Source organism: Herpailurus yagouaroundi, unplaced genomic scaffold, assembly GCF_014898765.1.
Source record: "Herpailurus yagouaroundi ecotype Mexico unplaced genomic scaffold, PumYag 194, whole genome shotgun sequence".
Lineage (NCBI taxonomy): Eukaryota > Metazoa > Chordata > Mammalia > Carnivora > Felidae > Herpailurus > Herpailurus yagouaroundi.
In genome coordinates this window covers 3,259,053-3,277,374 of record NW_024412425.1, presented here as the reverse complement: position 1 = coordinate 3,277,374, position 18,322 = coordinate 3,259,053, and the positions used below count along the sequence as shown (strand labels likewise).

At 37.7% G+C, this 18,322-nt stretch overlaps 1 protein-coding gene and 1 long non-coding RNA gene across 8 annotated transcripts in view; one reads left to right on the top strand and one right to left on the bottom strand.

Annotated features, from left to right (window-relative positions):
• Window positions 1-3,067: 3,067 nt before the first annotated feature.
• Window positions 3,068-14,540, bottom strand: LOC121011396 (uncharacterized). 2 transcript variants are annotated; one of them, XR_005781600.1, is made up of 3 exons: window positions 14,302-14,540; window positions 13,959-14,014; window positions 3,068-3,671 (listed from the first exon to the last, which is right to left on the bottom strand). It is a non-coding gene; the product is annotated as an uncharacterized LOC121011396 (long non-coding RNA). The 2 variants fall into 2 exon arrangements; XR_005781601.1 differs by lacking the exon at window positions 3,068-3,671 and adding an exon at window positions 6,603-6,640.
• Window positions 14,541-14,554: 14 nt separating this feature from the next.
• ZFP14 (ZFP14 zinc finger protein) overlaps window positions 14,555-18,322 on the top strand; it is a 28,798-nt gene continuing 25,030 nt past the window's right edge. For 4 of the 6 annotated variants that reach the window (XR_005781575.1, XM_040445707.1, XM_040445706.1 and 1 more), the window contains exon 1: window positions 16,644-17,377. Coding sequence is in view for 4 of the 6 variants with exons in the window: in XM_040445707.1 (XP_040301641.1) it covers window positions 17,293-17,377 (85 nt within the window). In the remaining 2 variants the exon portion in view is untranslated. Of the gene's footprint in view, window positions 14,610-16,643; window positions 17,378-18,322 lie in introns of those variants that run through there. The other 2 variants (XM_040445710.1, XM_040445709.1) reach the window with 2 other exon arrangements.

The window sequence follows — 18,322 nt, the reverse complement described above, 5'->3', positions numbered from 1 at the left end:
AGGAATATTGGCTTGGTGTGTGAGAGTTTGATGAAACAGTTGGGGCTTTGGCTTGGTGGGTTTGATCAAAAGAGTTGTTTGCTATCTCTAGGAATTTGCTACCCCTGGGAAGGGCAGTCTCTCCAGGACCAAGTCTCCAAATGCCAGAGCATAATTACAGAAAATAAAATACATTAAATACAATCCTGATTTGGACAAATGAAAACATTGTTTACATTGTTTTGAAAATGTAAATCTAAGTGGATATTAAGTTATATTAAGCAATTATTCATTTTTTAGGCATGATGATGGCATCATCACCAATTATTATGTGTAAGTCCTTATACATTAGAGATTCATACTGAAGTATTCAAGGGTGAAATCACATAATGTCTATGCCTTGCTTTAAAATACTTCAGAAAAAGGGTGCCTTGATGGCTTAGTCAGATGTCTCTTGAGTTTGACTTGAGCCTGCTTAGGATTCTGTCCCTCCACCCCTGCTCACTCACTCTCATAAATAAATAACTAAATAAGTAAATGGAGGGAGGGAGGGTGGCAGGAACAGATGAAATAAGATGGGCAACTGCTAAATGTTGAAGCTGGATAATGGGTACATTGAGTCATCGTGCTATTCTTACTACCTTTGCATATATTTGAAAATATCCATAATAAAGCTTTCCCTAAGTAGAAAATCAAATCTGAAATTTTAGACCACTTAGTGATAAATGATAATGATGCCTACAAATAAAAGTTTGTGGGAAATCATCAAAAGTCTACTTGTTAAGAAATAACCTTAATGCATTTAGAAAACTTGGACTGAGGGAACCCTCTTGCACTGTTGGTGGGAATGCAAACTGGTGCAGCCACTCTAGAAAACAGTGTGGAGGTTCCTCAAAAAATTAAAAATAGACCTACCCTATGACCCAGCAGTAGCACTGCTAGGAATTTACCCAAGGGATACAGGAGTACTGATGCCTAGGGGCACTTGTACCCCAATGTTTATAGCAGCACTCTCAACAATAGCCAAATTATGGAAAGAGCCTAAATGTCCATCAACTGATGAATGGATAAAGAAATTGTGGTTTATATACACAATGGAGTACTACATGGTAATGAGAAAGAATGAAATCTGGCCCTTTGTAGCAACGTGGATGGAACTGGAGAGTGTGATGCTAAGTGAAATAAGCCATACAGAGAAAGACAGATACCATATGTTTTCACTCTTATGTGGATCCTGAGAAACTTAACAGAATCCCATGGGGGAGGGGAAGGAAAAAAAAAAAAAAAAGAGGTTAGAGTGGGAGAGAGCCAAAGCATAAGAGACTCTTAAAAACAGAACAGGGGTGCCTGGGTGGCTCAGTCGGTTAAGCGTCCGACTTCGGCTCAGGTCATGATCTCACGGTCCATGAGTTTGAGCCTCACGTCGGGCTCTGTGCTGACAGCTCGGAGTCTGGAGCCCACTTCAGATTCTGTGTGTCTCCCTCTCTCTCTGCTCCTCCCCCGTCCATGCTCTGTCTCTCTCTGTCTCAAAAATAAATAAACATTAAAAAAAAAAACAACTGAGGGTTGATGGGGGTGGGAGGGAGGGGAGGGTAGCTGATGGGTATTGAAGAGGGCATCTTTTGGGATGAGCACTGGGTGTTGTATGGAAACCAATTTGACAATAAATTTCATATATTTAAAAAAAAAAAGAAAAAGAAAACTTGGACTGAGGAACTAGTGTTTGTCTTCTTTACCATTCTGTCCCCACACTTATAGTACCTGTTGTATAACAGGCAGTTGATTTTTGTTTATTTATTTTTGAGAGAGGGGGGAGAGGGGCAGTGGGAGAGAGAGAGAATCCCAAGCAGGCTGCACAGTGTCAGTGCAGAGCCCCATGTGGGGCTTGAACTCACAACCCGTGAGATCATGAGACGGATGCTTATTAACCAACTGAGCCACCTAGGTGCCCCTAACAGATAGATGATTTTTAAAATTGGGGGGAAAAACACATTAGCTTGAACCATAAAATAGTTTTTTAATAATTTTTTTTAAAACTAAGTACCACAAAGTAATTCATACACTAAAGTAGAAATTAATGAAATAGCTAATAAAATCCTTATCCAAGGATGTTCTCTTTGAAAAGGCCATTAATAAAGAATTGGCAGTTATTGAGGAAAAAAAGACTCCGTTTCAACTTTATATATGAGAAAGGTTAAACAGCTATATATATCAAGGAGAATTAAAATTTTTAAAGTTATATATGTTACCATATACATATATTTCAATATCTATAAAAATACAGAGAATGAATTATCTGGAGAAAACTAAATCATCAAAGTTGACTCAAGATACTATAGAAAACCTGAACAGATATATAAGCAAAGAAAAATATTGTAGTTATGATTGTTTTAAAAAACTAGAATCAACAGTTTTGCAGGCAATAAAAAGTTTTAAAGAATAGAGAGCCTCTAACAAAATTTTGCTAGATCATTCTATAAGGCTAACATCCCAATAATAAAATGCGAATAGCCCCTAGAAAGCAAAATCTGGACCAGTATCACTTAAGATACATACAAACATCCCAAATAAAGTTCAGCGAACTTAATGGTCTGTTAAAACAATTATAGGAGCACCTGGGTGGCTTAGTCAGTTAGGCATCCGACTTCAGCTCAGGTCATGATCTCACAGTTTGTGAGTTCAAGCCCCGCGTTGGATTTGCTGACAGCTCAGAGCCTGGAGCCTGCTTCAGATTCTCTGTTTCCCTCTCTCTCTTCCCCTCCCCTGCTCGCACTCTGTCTCTCTCTCTCTCTCAAAAATAAAAAAATAAACTTTTTTTTAATTAAAAAAATTATAAAACATAAAACAATTTACCAGGAATATCCAGGGACCTGACCTGTTGTGATTTAATTAAGTATCCAGATTTTAGGTTTCTAACTTGAGCAATGTAACAATGTTGGAAAAAATGGCATTATTTACCTCAATGTCTTTTAGGTTGTTTCTCATATTCTAATTCATCTTAGCTTCATCAGCTTTAAAAAAGGAATGAACAACAGATATGAAAAATGAGGGTTCAACACAAAAAGTATTACCTTCCACAAAACAAAAATGAATATTATTACACTTTATTTTCTACCAAACCTCTGTAATGTCACTATAGTTATACATTAAGACTTGTACTTCCCGGTCCATTTTGTTCAGATTGGGCAGATATCATTGGATAATCACTCACCTAGAATAGACCCACTCATGATTTCAAACAATACACACAATATTTTAACACAAAAAGTATTTTAAGTGCTATAACAAAATTAGTTTTTGCTAATGGGTCAGTATGTTTCTCCTGCCTGGTATCGTTTTCATGCTAACAGAGGTCTTCTGGAGACTGTACTTAACTCAAAATTTCTGAAAGTATGTTCCACGAAACACTAGTACTTTAGTGATAATGGGAAAATTACTGTATAGCCAAACAAGGCTGGGAACTCTGTATACTATATTTCTTGAGGGGGAAAAAAAATTCACATTAAGTGCCTAACAAAAGACTATCCAAAAAAGTTTCATTTTATCTGACCAGTGTATCTCAGACTTTACTATACAGAACTCCCATTCCGAATACCTACTGCGGATGTAATTCCACTTTGGCAGATGCTGCTATAACCAGAAGGAGTGGCTCAAGGATGGAAATGTCAGCATTATGACAGGTGTACAGTTATCTGTTTGGCAAGGAAAGCAATTCAAATTATGTTATCCAGTCAGCTGCTCGCTCTTTTTTTTTTAATTTGAAATGATACTTTTCAATAGAATAGAAAATCCTTCCCCCTATTCTTTCTATAAATATATGTATAGACTATAATTTCTTGCTGAAAAATCCTACTGACTTACCTGTGTGTTTCTTGTTAACCATAAACAAGAATTTCTCTGAGGTATTTATCAAAAAGTGGGACTGCTCAAAGGTTATATTCATTTTCAACTTCACTAGATAGTGCCATAGAAGTGGAGAACATGGGAAGGGGCACCTGGGTGGCTCAGTTGGTTGAGTGTCTGACTTCAGCTCAGGTCATGATCTTGCGGTGCATGAGTTCCAGCCCCATGTCGGGCTCTGTGCTGACAGCTCAGAGCCTGGAGCCTGCTTCAGATTCTGTGTCTCCCTGTCTCTCTGCCCCTCCCCTACTCATGCTCTCTCTCTCTCTCTCAAAAACATTAAAAAACATTGTTTTAAAGAAGTGGAGAACATGGGACACCTGAGTGGCTCAGTGGGTTGAGCATCTGACTCGATTTCGGCTCAGGTTATGATTCCAAGGTTGTGGGATTGAGCCCCATGTCAGGCTCCATCTGCTTAAGATTCTCTCCCTCTGCCCCTCTCCCCTGTTCACGCATGCTCTCTCTCTCTCTCTTTCTAAAAAAAAGAAGTGAGAACATCATTGTCTTGCCAATTTACAACCCCTTCACCCAATAAAGTATTATTTCCTTGTAATCCTACTTCTGGTATGTGCTTTATAGTGAGTTGAGCATCTTTTCACATCTGTTTATTGTTAAACATTATAACTTACCAATTCATGCCATGTTCCTTTGTTAAAAAAATATAAAAGAATTGTGGGATTCTTAAAAATAATATTCTAGATAATAATCCTTTACCTAGTATTATAAATAACGAAACTTAGCCTCCCCAGATTGTGGCTGTATGTGTATTTATGGTGATACTATCATATTAAAATTTAAAAAATTTAAATGTGGATGCAATCATAGCTTTCATTATTACCCAATAATCTTAATTTTTTACAAGACCCTTGGTTTTCTAGGCTATCAGTTATGTCAACTGCAAATAGATATAATTTTGGATTTTTTCTGAATATTTATAGCGATTATTTTATTAATCTAATAGAAAGATCTCCAAAATAGGACTTAGGATTAGTGGTGATAGGGATATAGTTGTTTTCACCTATTTAATGGAAATCTCTTAGTATAATGTTTGTTTTAGTTTGGAGGTAAACAGACGTTGTTGTGGCTCAATTGTTTCCTTCAGTTCCTTATTAACTTCTTTATTAGAAATGCCTGCTGAGAGGGGTGCCTTGGTGGCTCAGTCAGTTGAGCGTCCAACTTTGGCTCAGGTCATGATCTCACAGTTCGTGGGTTCGAGCCCCGCATTGGGCTCTGTGCTGACGGCTCAGATCCTGCAGCCTGCCTTGGATTCTATGTCTCCCTCTCTCTCTGCCCCTCCTCCACTCATGCTTTCTCTCTCTCTCTCTCTCAAAAAATAAAGATTAAAAAAATTTTTTTTTTTTAAATAAGTGGAGAACATGGAACACCTGAGTGGCTCAGCAGGTTGAGCGTCTCGTTCTTGATTTCGGCTCAAGTCATGATCTCACGGTTCGTGAGTTCAAGCCCCACAAAGAGCTCTGCGCTGCTTGGAATTCTCTCCTCTCTCTCTCCCCCTCCCCTACTCGCTGTTTCTCAAAATAAATAAAAAAACATTTTTAAAAAGTTTAGAAATGCCTGCTGAATATTATCAGATGCTATTTTGACACATTGATATAATATTTTTGTCCTTGAATTTGTTAATGTGAAAGTAGTACTTTGGTCATTAAGGCAGTATGGTTTTGGCACAAGAATGAACAAACAGACCAATGGAACAAAATAAATGGCCTTGAAATACACCTACATATATGTGGTCATCTGATTTATGACAAAGGTTCCTCTGCATTATGGTTGGGACATAGTGGTCTTTTCAATAAGTAGCACTGGGTCAACTGCATAGCTATATTCATAAAAAAAATGAATCTTGGCCCTTACATCACACTACAAACATAAATTCCAGGTACATTAGTGACCTAATTGTAAAAGGTAAAGCAAAAGAAATATAAAATATCTTTCTGGGCTTGAGGTAGCAAAGATTTCTTTCTTTTTTTTTTTTTTTAATTTAAATTCTAGTCAGTTAACATACAGTGCAATACTGGCTTCAGGAGTAGAATTGAGTAGAACTGAGTAATTGGTGAATTACTCAGTTCACCAGGGCTCATCACAACTAGTGTCCTCCTTATTACCCATCACCCATCTAGCCCATCCCCTACCCACCTTCCTCCATCAAACCCTCAGTTTGTTCTCTGTCATTAAGAGTCTCCTGTGGTTTGTTCCCCTATATTTCTCTTTTTTCTTCTTTTCCCCTTTCCATACGTTCATCTGTTTGGTTTCTTAAATTCCACATATGAATGAAATCATATGGTATTTGTCTTTTTCTGACTGACTTATTTCTCTTGGCATAATATACTCTAGCTCCATCCACATTGTTGCAATGGCAAGATTTCATTCTTGTTGATGACTGAGTAATATTCCATCGCATATAAATACCACATCTTCTTGGGGCGCCTGGGTGGCGCAGTCGGTTAAGCGTCCGACTTCAGCCAGGTCACGATCTCGCGGTCCGTGAGTTTGAGCCCCGCGTTGGGCTCTGGGCTGATGGCTCAGAGCCTGGAGCCTGTTTCCGATTCTGTCTCCCTCTCTCTCTGCCCCTCCCCCGTTCATGCTCTGTCTCTCTCTGTCCCAAAAATAAATAAACGTTGAAAAAAAAAATTAAAAAAAAAATAAAATAAATACCACATCTTCCTCATCCATTCATCAGTCAATGGGCATTTAGGCTCTCTCCATAATTTGGCTATTGTTGATAATGCTGAGATAGCAAAGAGTTCTTAAACAGAATACAAAAAGCATTAACCATATGGGGAAAAATGATAAATTTTACTGTATTAAATTTAAGAATCTATTTCATCAAAAAACACAATTAAGAAAGTGAAAAAAGTCACAGAGAATATATTCTATATATATATAATATACAATATAGTATATGTTAATATATGTTAATATGAATATATACATTTATGTAATAAATGTAAAATATTTAATCATATATAGACAAAATGTTAACAAAATATTAAATAAATATATATATAATATATTTGACTCATCCACAATATATAAAGAATCCCTATAGATCAATAAACGACAGAAAATAAAATAGTAAATGGGAAAAAAAACTCACATAAGCACTTCAAAAAAAGTGTGTATCCAAATGGCCAATAAAGATATCAAAAGTTGCTCAAGTTCATTATTAAGAAAGTGGAAAAACTAAAACCACAATGTGATAAATATACACCCTCCAGAATAGCTAAATGGAAAAAATATGTACAAAGTGCTTGTGCATAATGCCATGGAGTGCTCAAGCCTTTGACAATATGCTAGTGGATACTGAAGACAAGATCCCCAATCTTCAGGAAAATCTGGGAAGCAGACAACCAGTAAGTACCTAACTAAGAAAACTTCAGATTCTGATAAGGGCCATGAAGAGAAAAGATATTGGGAAGGAGAATTACTAGAGGGAGACAATTCAGTTGGTCATTTCATCTGACGTATATACAGTATCCCTAGTGGTAGCAGTACAGATTTTATGCAAGAATAGCCAGGTTAAGACTGAGAAAGAAAAGCTACCAAGGTGTCCTAGTCCTACCAGATATTTAAAAGTACTAAAAAGTCCCTAAATAATCAAAATGATGTGGTACTCATGCAGGAACAGACCAGTGGAATAGAACAGAAAGTCTATAAGGGACCCAAAAATATAGGAAATTTTAATACATGAAGGTATGAGGAAGTAACACTTCTCTAAGTATACCTTTCTGTATATTTTTCACTTTGGGAACCATGTTAATGTTATATATGTTTACATAAAGAGAAGAAAGACCCTACATTGGAATATAAGCAGAAACAAATATTTCCCCACACTACAGGGGAAAAAGCTAACCCAAGAAACTTTCTTTAAAGCTTTATTTTTTAATGTTTATTTTTGAGAGAGAGAACATGAGCGGGGGGAGGAATAGAAAAGGGGGGAGGACAGAGGATCCAAAGCGGGCTTTGCCCTGACAGCGGTGAGCCTCATGCAGGGCTCAAACTCATGAATTGAGATCATGACGTGAGCCAAAGTCTGACACTCAACAGAGCCACCCAGGTGCCCAAAGTAGCTTTTTTAAAAAGTAAGCTCTTTTTTTTTTAAAGTAAGCCCCAACATGGGGCTTGAACTAATGACCCGAAGATCAAGAGCCACACGCTCTACCAAATGAGCCAGTCAGGTGCTCCTAACCCAAGCAATTTTTGAACGACAACTTGACCCTATTCACTCAGCCCAAAACAGAAACAAAACAAAACAAAAAACAACCATAAACAAATAACTAGCTAGTAGGATTGATTTGCACAATGATATAGATTACCAATTGTGAAACTACTACTTCATATATTTTAGAATCAAGCAAAAAAGTAAATATATTATGGGATTAAGCTAATATAACGGGAGAAAAGCTTATCACTGCTGGAGAAGGTAATTGCAATATGGAGAGAAGGAGGCTAGATGAACCCTGTGGTGTTGGGTTGAAATTGGAGGTATCACTATAAAGTCATATTTTTGTGCATTTTTTAAGTAATCCCTACACCCAAGATGGGACTCCAACTTACCACCCCAAGATCAATGTAGAGTCAGATGCTCTACCAACTGAGCCAGCCAGGTTGCCCCCATGATATTTTTAAATAGATAAATATAGAAATACATATAGAGGTGTGTGTGTGATAGAAATACATATAGAGGTGTGTGTGTGTGTGTGTGTGTGTGTGTGTGTGTGTGTGTGTGTGTTTTCTAGCAGAGAGGACAAAAAAGAAACGACATCCCAGTACCAGTGAGAATATCCAGCACCCAGATCCAAGGAACTTGGAGAAATAGCATATACAAGCACTGAGCAGAGAAAACACAAGATGGTTTTGGAACATTGTGTGGAGGCAGAAAGTAGGGAAGTGCTCGAAAAGTGATTGCAATGTCAAAAGATCACAGTGGCAGTCTGAAGGAGTTCCCACTGGCCAAATATGGGATAATCTGAGTATAACAATATGTCATAATAGTAACAGATTAAGTAAAACCATTTAATAACCCAGTGGCTAAAATAGGAACCCATGAAACATGCTTTATAGAACACCAAATTACTAATGTGGAAGGAATGGCGGAATTAGATTATCACCAATAATCAACCATCACAATAATAATTGATCTGGTAAGAATCATCAATGGATGCTAAAAGTAGCAGGTGAAAGTCTGATGAAAAACAGATGTTTACAGCATCTTAAAAACATCTCTCCACAGGTGTTCCTGGGTGGCTCAGTCTGTTCAGTATCCAACTGTGACTCAGGTCATGATCTCATGTTTATGGGTTCAAGCCCCATGTTGGGCTCCATGCTGATAGCTTGCTCAGAGCCTGGAGCCTGCCTTGGATTCTGTATCTCCTTCTTTCCCTGCCCCTCCCCTGTCTCTGTCTCTCAAAAATAAATAAATGTTAAAAAACTCTCTTAGAGATTCTAAAAGATTTGTTCATTTTGAGTCAACAACTGGAACCTCAGCAGAAAATCAGTATGTATAAAATAGAACTGAAAATGCAAGTTTTATAACTGAAAAAAACTGAAATGAAAATTTCACTGAATAAGCATAAGAACAGATGGGAGGCATCAGAAGAAACAGTCAGTGATCACCATGATAGGTCAATAATAATCCAATCTGAAATACAAAAAAGTAAAAACATTGAAAAAATACAGAGGTACCTATGGAACAATACTCATAACTAGAGTTCTAGAATGAGAGTACTGACAGAGTGTGGTAGAACAAAATTATGACCAAACCACCAAAATTCAATAAATAGAAAATCTTATAATCAGACAGAGAAAAATAATACATAAAATATTGGGGACCAAAAACATGAATAATGCTGACTTAATTAGAAACAATAGTAGCCAGCAATCCCTATCAAAATAACACCAGCATTCTTCACTGAGCTAGAAGAAACAATCCTAAAATATGTATGGAACCACAAAAGACCATGAGTAGCCAAAGCAATCCTGAAAAAGAAAACCAAAGCTGGAGGCATCACAATTCTGGACTTCAAGCTGTATTACAAAGCTGTAATCATCAAGACATTGTGGTACTGGCACAAGAACAGACATATAGATCAATGAAACAAAATAGAGAACCCAGAAATGGACTCAGAAATGTATGGTCAACTAATCTTTGACAAAGCAGGAAAGAATACCCAATGGAAAAAGATAGTCTCTTTCACAAATGGTGTTTGGAAAACTGGACAGTGAGATGCAGAAGAATGAACCTGGGCCACTTTCTTACACCATATGCAAAAATAAACTCAAAATGGATAAAAGACCTAAACATACGATGGGAAGCCATTAAAATCCTAGAGGAGAGGGGCACGTGCGTGGCTCAGTCAGTTAAGTATCTGACTTTGCCTCAGGTCATGATCTCATATTTCGTGGGTTGTAGCTGACAGCTCAGAGCCTGGAGACTGCTTTGGATTTTGTGTCTCCCTCTCTCTCTGCCCCTCCCCTGCTTGCGCTTTGTCTCTCTCTCTCTCTCAAAATTAAATAAACATTTAAAAAAATTTTTTTAAATCCTAGAGGAGAAAATAGGCAACAACCTCCTTGATCTTGGCTGCAGCAACTTCTTACTTGACATGTCTCCAGAGGCAAGGGAAACAGAAGCAAAAATGAACTACTGAGACTTCATCAAAATAAAAATCTGCACAGTGAAGGAAACAATCAGCAAAACTAAAAGGCAAACAACAGAATGGGAGAAGATATTTGCAAAGGACATATCAGATACAGGGTTAGTATCCAAAATCTATAAAGAACGTATCAAACTCAACACCCAAAAAACAAATAATCCAGTGAAGAAATGGGCAAAAGACATGAATAGACACTTTTCCAAAGAAGACATCCAGATGGCTAACAGACACAAGAAAAAATGCTCAGCATCACTCATCATCAGAGAAATACTAATGAAAACCACAATGAGATACCACTGCACACTTGTCAGAATGGCTAACATTAACAACTCAGGCAACAACAGATGTTGGCAAGGATGTGGAGAAAAAAGGAATCCTTTTGCATTGCTGGTAGGAATGCAAACTGGTGCATCCACTTTGGAAAAAAGTATGCAGGTTCCTCAAAAAATTAAAAATAGAACTACCCTATGACCCAGCAATTGCACTACTAAGTATTTTAGGTATTTATCCAAAGGATACACAAATGCTGATTTGAAGGGGCACATGGCACCCCAATGTTTATAGAAGCACTATTGACAATAGCCAAAGTATGGAAAGAGCCCAAATATCCATTGACTGATGAATGGATAAAGAAGATGTGGTGTGTGTGCATGTGTGCGTGCGTGTGTGTGTGTGTATGTGTAATGGAATATCACTCTGCTATCAAAAAGAATGAAATCTTGCCATTTGCAACAATGTGGCTGGAACTAGAGTGTATTATGTTGAGCAAAATAAGTCAGTCAGAGAAAGACAAATACCATATGATTTCACTCATATGTGGAATTTAAGACAAAACAAATGAAGATAAGGGAAAGGAAACAAAAATAATATAAAAACAGGGGGAGACAAACCATAAGATACTCTTAAATACAGAGAACAAACAGGGTTGCTGACAGGATGTTGGGTTGGGTAAAGGCTAAAGAGGTGAGGAACATTAAGGAGGACACTTGTTGGGATGTACACTGGGTGTTATATGTAAGTCATGAATCATTACACTCTATGCCTGAAATTAAAAAATAAAATAAAATTCTGATAATGTAAAAAAAAGACGAAACAATGGTAGCCAAAAGACAATAGAATAACATCTGGAAAAACTAAAGAAAAATAGGTCAACTCAGAATTCTATTTCCAGAGAAAATATGCTTTTATAATGAAGATGAAATAAAGACATTTTCAGATAAATGAATATTTAGATTTTAACTAGCAGAACTGCAGTTCTGGTAAAGGAAACTCTTCAGGTTAAAGAGAACTGACTTCAGATGAAAATACAGTCTCAACAGGAAGGAAGAACATCAGATATAGTCAATATGTGGATAAATATAACATATACTTCCTTCTTTATAAGTTATTAAAATATATAACTGTTTAAACCAAAATAATGGAATGTATGTAGCTGAAATATGTATGCCAACAGTAGGACAAAGAATAAGAAGTATAAATGAAATGATATTGTTTACAAGGTTCTCGTATTTTACATGGAGTGGTACAATATTAATTCTAGGTAAACTATGTTTAAACAAGAATGCATATTTTAATCCCTTGAGCAACCTCTAACAAGATGCATAAAGGTATAGCTGAGTGCCAACAGAAGAATTCAAATCTATCAGAAAAAATGATCATTTCTCCAAAAAAGACAGGAAAGTAGTTAATAAAAAATGTGGTAAATAGGTATCAACCAAATAGTAAACATAAATCCAACCAAGTTAATAATAACATAAATATAAATGGACTAAGTATTTCAATGAAAATCCAAGAGACTGTCATACTGGATAACAAATGTAAAACCCAAATTACATGATATCTATCAGAAATGTATATTAAATATAAAATCACAGGTAGGTTCAAGAAAAAAAATGGAAAAAGATATATTAGCCAAACAGTAAGCATAAGAAAACTATAGTGACTGTACTGACACTAGTCAAAATAGACGTTAAGACAAGAGATACACAGAGACACCTGGGTGGCTCAGTCAGTACAATGTCTGACTGAGGCTCAGGTCATGATCTCACAGTTTCTGGGTTAAGACCTGTGCCGGGCTCTGTGCTGACAGCTCAGGGCCTGGAGCCTGCTTCAGATTCTGTGTCTCCCTCTGTCTGATCCTCCCGCCGCTCATGCTATGTCTCTGTCTCTCAAAAAGGAATAAACGTTAAAAAAAATTTTTTTTAAAGACAAGAGACACAGAGAAATATTTCATAATAGAAGGGTCAATTCATTGGGAACACACACAATCATAAATGTGTATACACTATTTAACAGGCTTAAAAATACATGATAAAAACTGAATGAACTAAAGGGAGAAATAGAATTTGTATTTTCATGTATCTTCTACTTCACATATATTTTCCTATTTGCAAAGTGGGACTTAATAAGATTAGCCTTGACATTGTCAAATAATTTGTAAAGTCTTATATTCTTTTTTTTTTTAACATTTATTTATTTTTGAGAGAGACAGAGATAGAGCACGAGCGGGAGAGACAGAGAAGAGAGGGAGACACAGAATCAGAAGCAGGCTCCAGGCTCTGAGCTATCAGCACAAAGCCCAATGAGGAGCTTGAGCCCACGGACCATGAGATCATGACCTGAGCTGAAGTTGGACACTTAACCAACTGAGCCACCCAGGCCCCCCAAGTCTTATATTCTTGAGAGAACTACTGTATCAAAACATTTGAAATGGGAGGATGCTACAATGATGGATAAATCCTGGTGGGCTTATTCTATTTATTTCCTGAACCAAACCCAGGACATAACAAATTCAATTATTAGTCACCTGAGAAACACTTCTGAAGATACTTTTCCTAATGTTCACTTTTCAATCTTCTTCATCAGGAAGACTATACATATATATGTATATATGTATATGTATATATATGTATATGTATATATATGTATTATATATACATATATATGTATATATGTATATATATATATATATATATACACACACACACATATACATAGCTCAAAAATACTTGAAGCAAAACTTGATAGAACTAAAGGGAAAACAGTAATAGACACACCTTATAGTCCCCCCACCCTTATCCTCAGAGGACACATTTCAAGACCCTCAGGTGATGACCAAAAGGGTGGATAGTAAGCCCCATATAGACTGCTTTTTTTCTATACATACATACCTATAATAAAGCTTAATTTATAATTTAGGCACAGCAAGAGATTAACAACAATAATGAAATAGAACAATTATAACAATATGGTGTAATAAAAGTTACGTGAATGTGTCATTTTCTCTTAAACTATCTTATTGTACTGTACTCACCCATCTTCTTATGATCTGATTTGATAAAATGCCTAGTAATGAAATGAAGTGAGGTGAATGATTTACACATTCTGACACAGCATTAGACTACTACTGACCTCACCAAAGAAGGATTGTCTGCTTCGGGAAGGCAACTGATGGCTGGCAACTGAAGCTGGAGAAAAAGGAAAGGCCAATAAGGTGGGGAACAATTTTATCAACCATCTTAACCTAACAATTTATAGAACAACATCGTCACAACTGCAAGAAGGCGAAAAACCGAGAGGAGGAAGGAATGGAAGGCGGGAGAGCGAGCTAGCACGGGGGACCATTCCGTGTCGTCCTGCTCCCGGTTCTGTTATATCCTGGTTCTGTTTTAGTTCTGGTATATTTTTATTGAGTACTTGATGCATATATATTTGAGCATATATACTAAGCATCTGCTGCGCCCCTAGTACATACATTATGTGCTTGTTGGTGCCAAGTGCATTCTAAGCCATACTAGGGCTTCCTCAGCTACAAACACAAAACGGGCTCGCAGAACTCGCTTCGTCCATTCCTGGGCAGCCTTGAAGCCCCTCCCCTAGTAGCCCACCGTCAAACCCTAAATGCCGCCCGGCGATCTAGCTCTCTCCCGCAGGCATTCGCGCTTGCGCACTCCGAGCAACAAGTTGGGGCGGGGGCGGGCCCTCCCTACCGAAGACTACATTTCCCACAGGCCTGTGCTCGTAGTTTCCTTCCGGCTTTCTTGCTGGTGTAGGCTCCGAGAGGTGAGTTGGTCGCGTGCATTGAGGAAATGGGCGCGGGGGCGGCGCGGGGGTGGCGCGGGCTTCTGTGTGAACTGGGTTGCAGTGACTGTGGAATTTGTGACGCTACTGGGCATTGGGTGCCCTGAGGCGTCCTTTCCCTTTCCGCTTAAGGGCCGCACAGATTTCTCGGCCCAGAATGGCTTCGAGTTAGATGCATGAACCCCAGAGTGAAGGCCCCCAACAAAAAGACGGTTTCGAGAACTGCTGCTCTCAGAACCACGGCTTAATCAGAGCTCCCTCGTAAAGGAAATTCGGAGACGGATTCCAGACGTGGCCTTTGTACTCGGCCTTTCTCTGAAGGCTGAGCTTTACCTCCCGGCTCCCTCTTTAATTTCCATCGGGTTATGTGCGTGGTGATGGTGGGAGCAAGTGTGATAGCGGGGGTGTGTTCTGAGTTAGCCAGGTCGGGCTGAGTTCCAAGAAAGGCTCAGTGTCTCAAGATTCCCGTCTTTTTTCCCCCAGTCCTGCTGATCTTTAGGAAGGAGAGAAAGAGGAAATAACCATTTTTATGTCTATATCTATTTGTCTATCTAAAGCATATGAGGACGAATTTGTATTTCTTTGTTCCGTGAAATGTAACTTTTATTTTTCTGTGCATGGTTTAAAACCTTTGAGTCTCCTGAGAAAGAATAAAAATCAGTGCGGACTGAAAAGAGAAAAAGCATTTGCATTAATCAGGCTGGGAGACAGGAGACAGATAAAGCCAGCTGCAAAATAGAAATTATTATTTCATGCAGCAACTGTAAAATGCGATCACAACTCCCTCTTTGAGAGATTACAGCTGTTTTAACAGTGAAGCTCCACACTTGCTTTGCTATTTTTTATTTTTATTACTGGAGATACCCAGTTGCTAAACTACCCTCCCTTCAAGATAGCACTTAGTCTCCAATTAATCCTAGCCTTTCCTAGTCTTACCTCAGAAACCAACCATTCTAGAATTGTTCCCCGCTTCCCATACATTCTCTTCAAAGTCCTTCAGTTGGAACTCAACCCTTTACAAAAGAGCTTTTCTTCTCCTCCTCCATTGCATTCCAACCCATCCTGTGGAATTTCCTCCCTCTCTTAAATCAATAAATCTGATTTTGTTGGATTCTACAGGCTTGTTCCAGGTAGTCTTTAACTGGTTAGGCTTTAACACGGGAAATATCCTATCCATAGACCTGGAGCTTTGCTCTTCTTTCCCAGTGAATGATAGGGGTGATGAGGTTACTTCCTGCCTCCTCTCCTGTGGGTATTCACATGAACATTTGGCAGTCATTTAATTCCTCCTGTGAGCTGTTGCTTTCTAATCATTTAAATGGCTTGCAAGTAAACCTCCTGAAGGGAGGCCAACTGCAGAGCTTTATTTTAGGCTTTGATTTGTTGAGAGGATTACAGTTCAGTTGGAATCATATGCTAGGTGTCTTTGATCTTCACCTCTGCCCTGAATTCACAAGCAGGGAAAGTTTGGAGATGGTTTAATTGGTGGCAGGGTTTTCTGCTTTTGAGGCTTGTAAGGAGTTGCAGTGTGACAGGGTTTTTAAGGGAGAGTACTGTGTTAACAAGGGAAGGAAACAGAAGATGCTGGTAGAAACTTGAGAAATGGTTTGAAGTTTTTGACAACATGAGTTGTTTCAGGCCATATACTTATGTGGTTTTATGAGAGGCAGTTTAGTTATGGTACTAAATTACCAGTGTTCTAGTCCTAAAACTGTCAGTTAGAGCTGGGTGAATCAGAGTAATTTATTTCATTTCTTTGTGCTACAGTTCTTTCATCTTTAAGAGGATAATGACAGAACCTACTGTATAGGATTGCTTTGAATAGGTAATTAATATATATAAAGTCCTAAGGGGGCACCTGGGTGGCTCAGTCTTTGGGCGTCCAACTTCGGCTCAGGTCATCATCAGTTCGTGAGTTCCAGCCTCTCATCAGGGTCTGTGCTGACAGCTCGGATGAGATGTTTAAAAAAAATTCTGTGTCTCCATCTCTCTCTCTGCCCCTCCCCCGCTCGCACTCTGTCTCTCTCTCTCAAAAATAAATAAAAATTACAAAAATAAAAAATAAAGTCCTCAGATAATGCTTGACACATAAAAAGTGTTCAGTAGATTTAATAGTTACTATTATGTTGTAATTCCATTTTTTTCACATTTGCTTCATCCATCCACATACTCCCTTTTGTAAATTGTTGTTAATCAAGAGGAATTGCTTATCAATATGAAGTTTGAAATTTATTAGCTAGCATTGTAAGAAAGAGCAAGGCTGAGCTCAAATTTTTTATGGAAGAAGAAAAGAGCAGAAGATAATTTTCTTTAATAATTAGGGAAAGGAGTATATACTATTCTTCATCTTCAGTGCTATAGCTGACTTTTATTTAATGTTTATTTGCTACTTTAAGTGCTTTCTTATATGTAGTGTCTTATTTAATTCTTATAATAACCCTTTGAGATAGAATTTATAATTATCAACTTTTTTTTTTATAGGAGGCGACGAAGTCTGAAAAGTTAAGTAACATGTCCAAGATCACACAGTTAATAACTATCAGAGCTGAGATTTATATCCTGGAAGTGTCACACCAAAGCCCATTTTAGTGATTATAACAGTATACCAAGTCTCATCATTATGCATACTTAAAAAAATTCTTCCTGCCTTACTCAGTAACCTTTCATGATTGAAGGAAGAGATATTAATCTGATGACAGCTAGAATCATCAAGTTTTGTCCAGATTATACTGAAGCTATGAGGTCTGGAGGTAATGGATTTCCTACAGTAAGATTTATGCTGGGGCGCCTGGGTGGCTCATTTGGTTGAGTGTCTGACTTTGGTTCAGGTCATGGTCTCATGGTGTGTGGCTTTCAGCCCCAAGTTGGGCTCAGTGCTAACAGCTCAGAGCCTGGAGTCTGCTTCAGATTCTGTGTCTCTCCTGCTTGTGCTATCTCTCTCTCTCTCTCTCTCCCCCCTTCTTCCTCAAAAATAAACAAACTTAAAAAAAAAAAACTGAAACATGAAAAAAAAGAATTTATAAAAAAAGATTTGTCACATAGGTTTTTTTTTAATTTTCTTTTAATTCCAGTACAGTTATTGTCTCACAGTTTTTATTTTAATGATGATTTATACAAAGTCAGACTAGTAGGGCAAGGAAATACAATAGTTGTTGGAGGCTTCATAGGCATCTTAGCCTAGTGGATTGGCTCAGAAGCAAAATGAAGTCATTTCTAAGATATGAAAGGAAGCAGTGATGAGACAGCTGTCAGTACTTAAAATACATCAGTCAGGGACTTCTTACCATTGATTTCTAGATAGTACTCCAGCATACATGGGCAAATTCAGTCATAGACTTGGTTCATGAATTAAAAGTTGAAGTAAAAAAGAAGTCACTCAGGAAAAACAGCTATTCTTAGAATATTCTGAGTTTTTTTTTCTCAGGTCAACAGAAGACTGAAAGAAGATCTTGAAATGAGAAAATCTTTTCCTTATTTGGAGTATTTATGTGCTTTAATATGTTTAATGTGGTGGTGTGTGTTGCTGGCTCTTACTGTAAACATTTTAACTGTTTCTCCTAGGTATACATGTGATTTTTTCTGTCAAAATAGTGTAATACTACAGATGTTGGGATTTTTTTTGTAAACACACTGGTTTCACCCATTTCATCAAAATTAGGGCAACATTATCACTTTAAAAAAAATTTTTTTTAAGG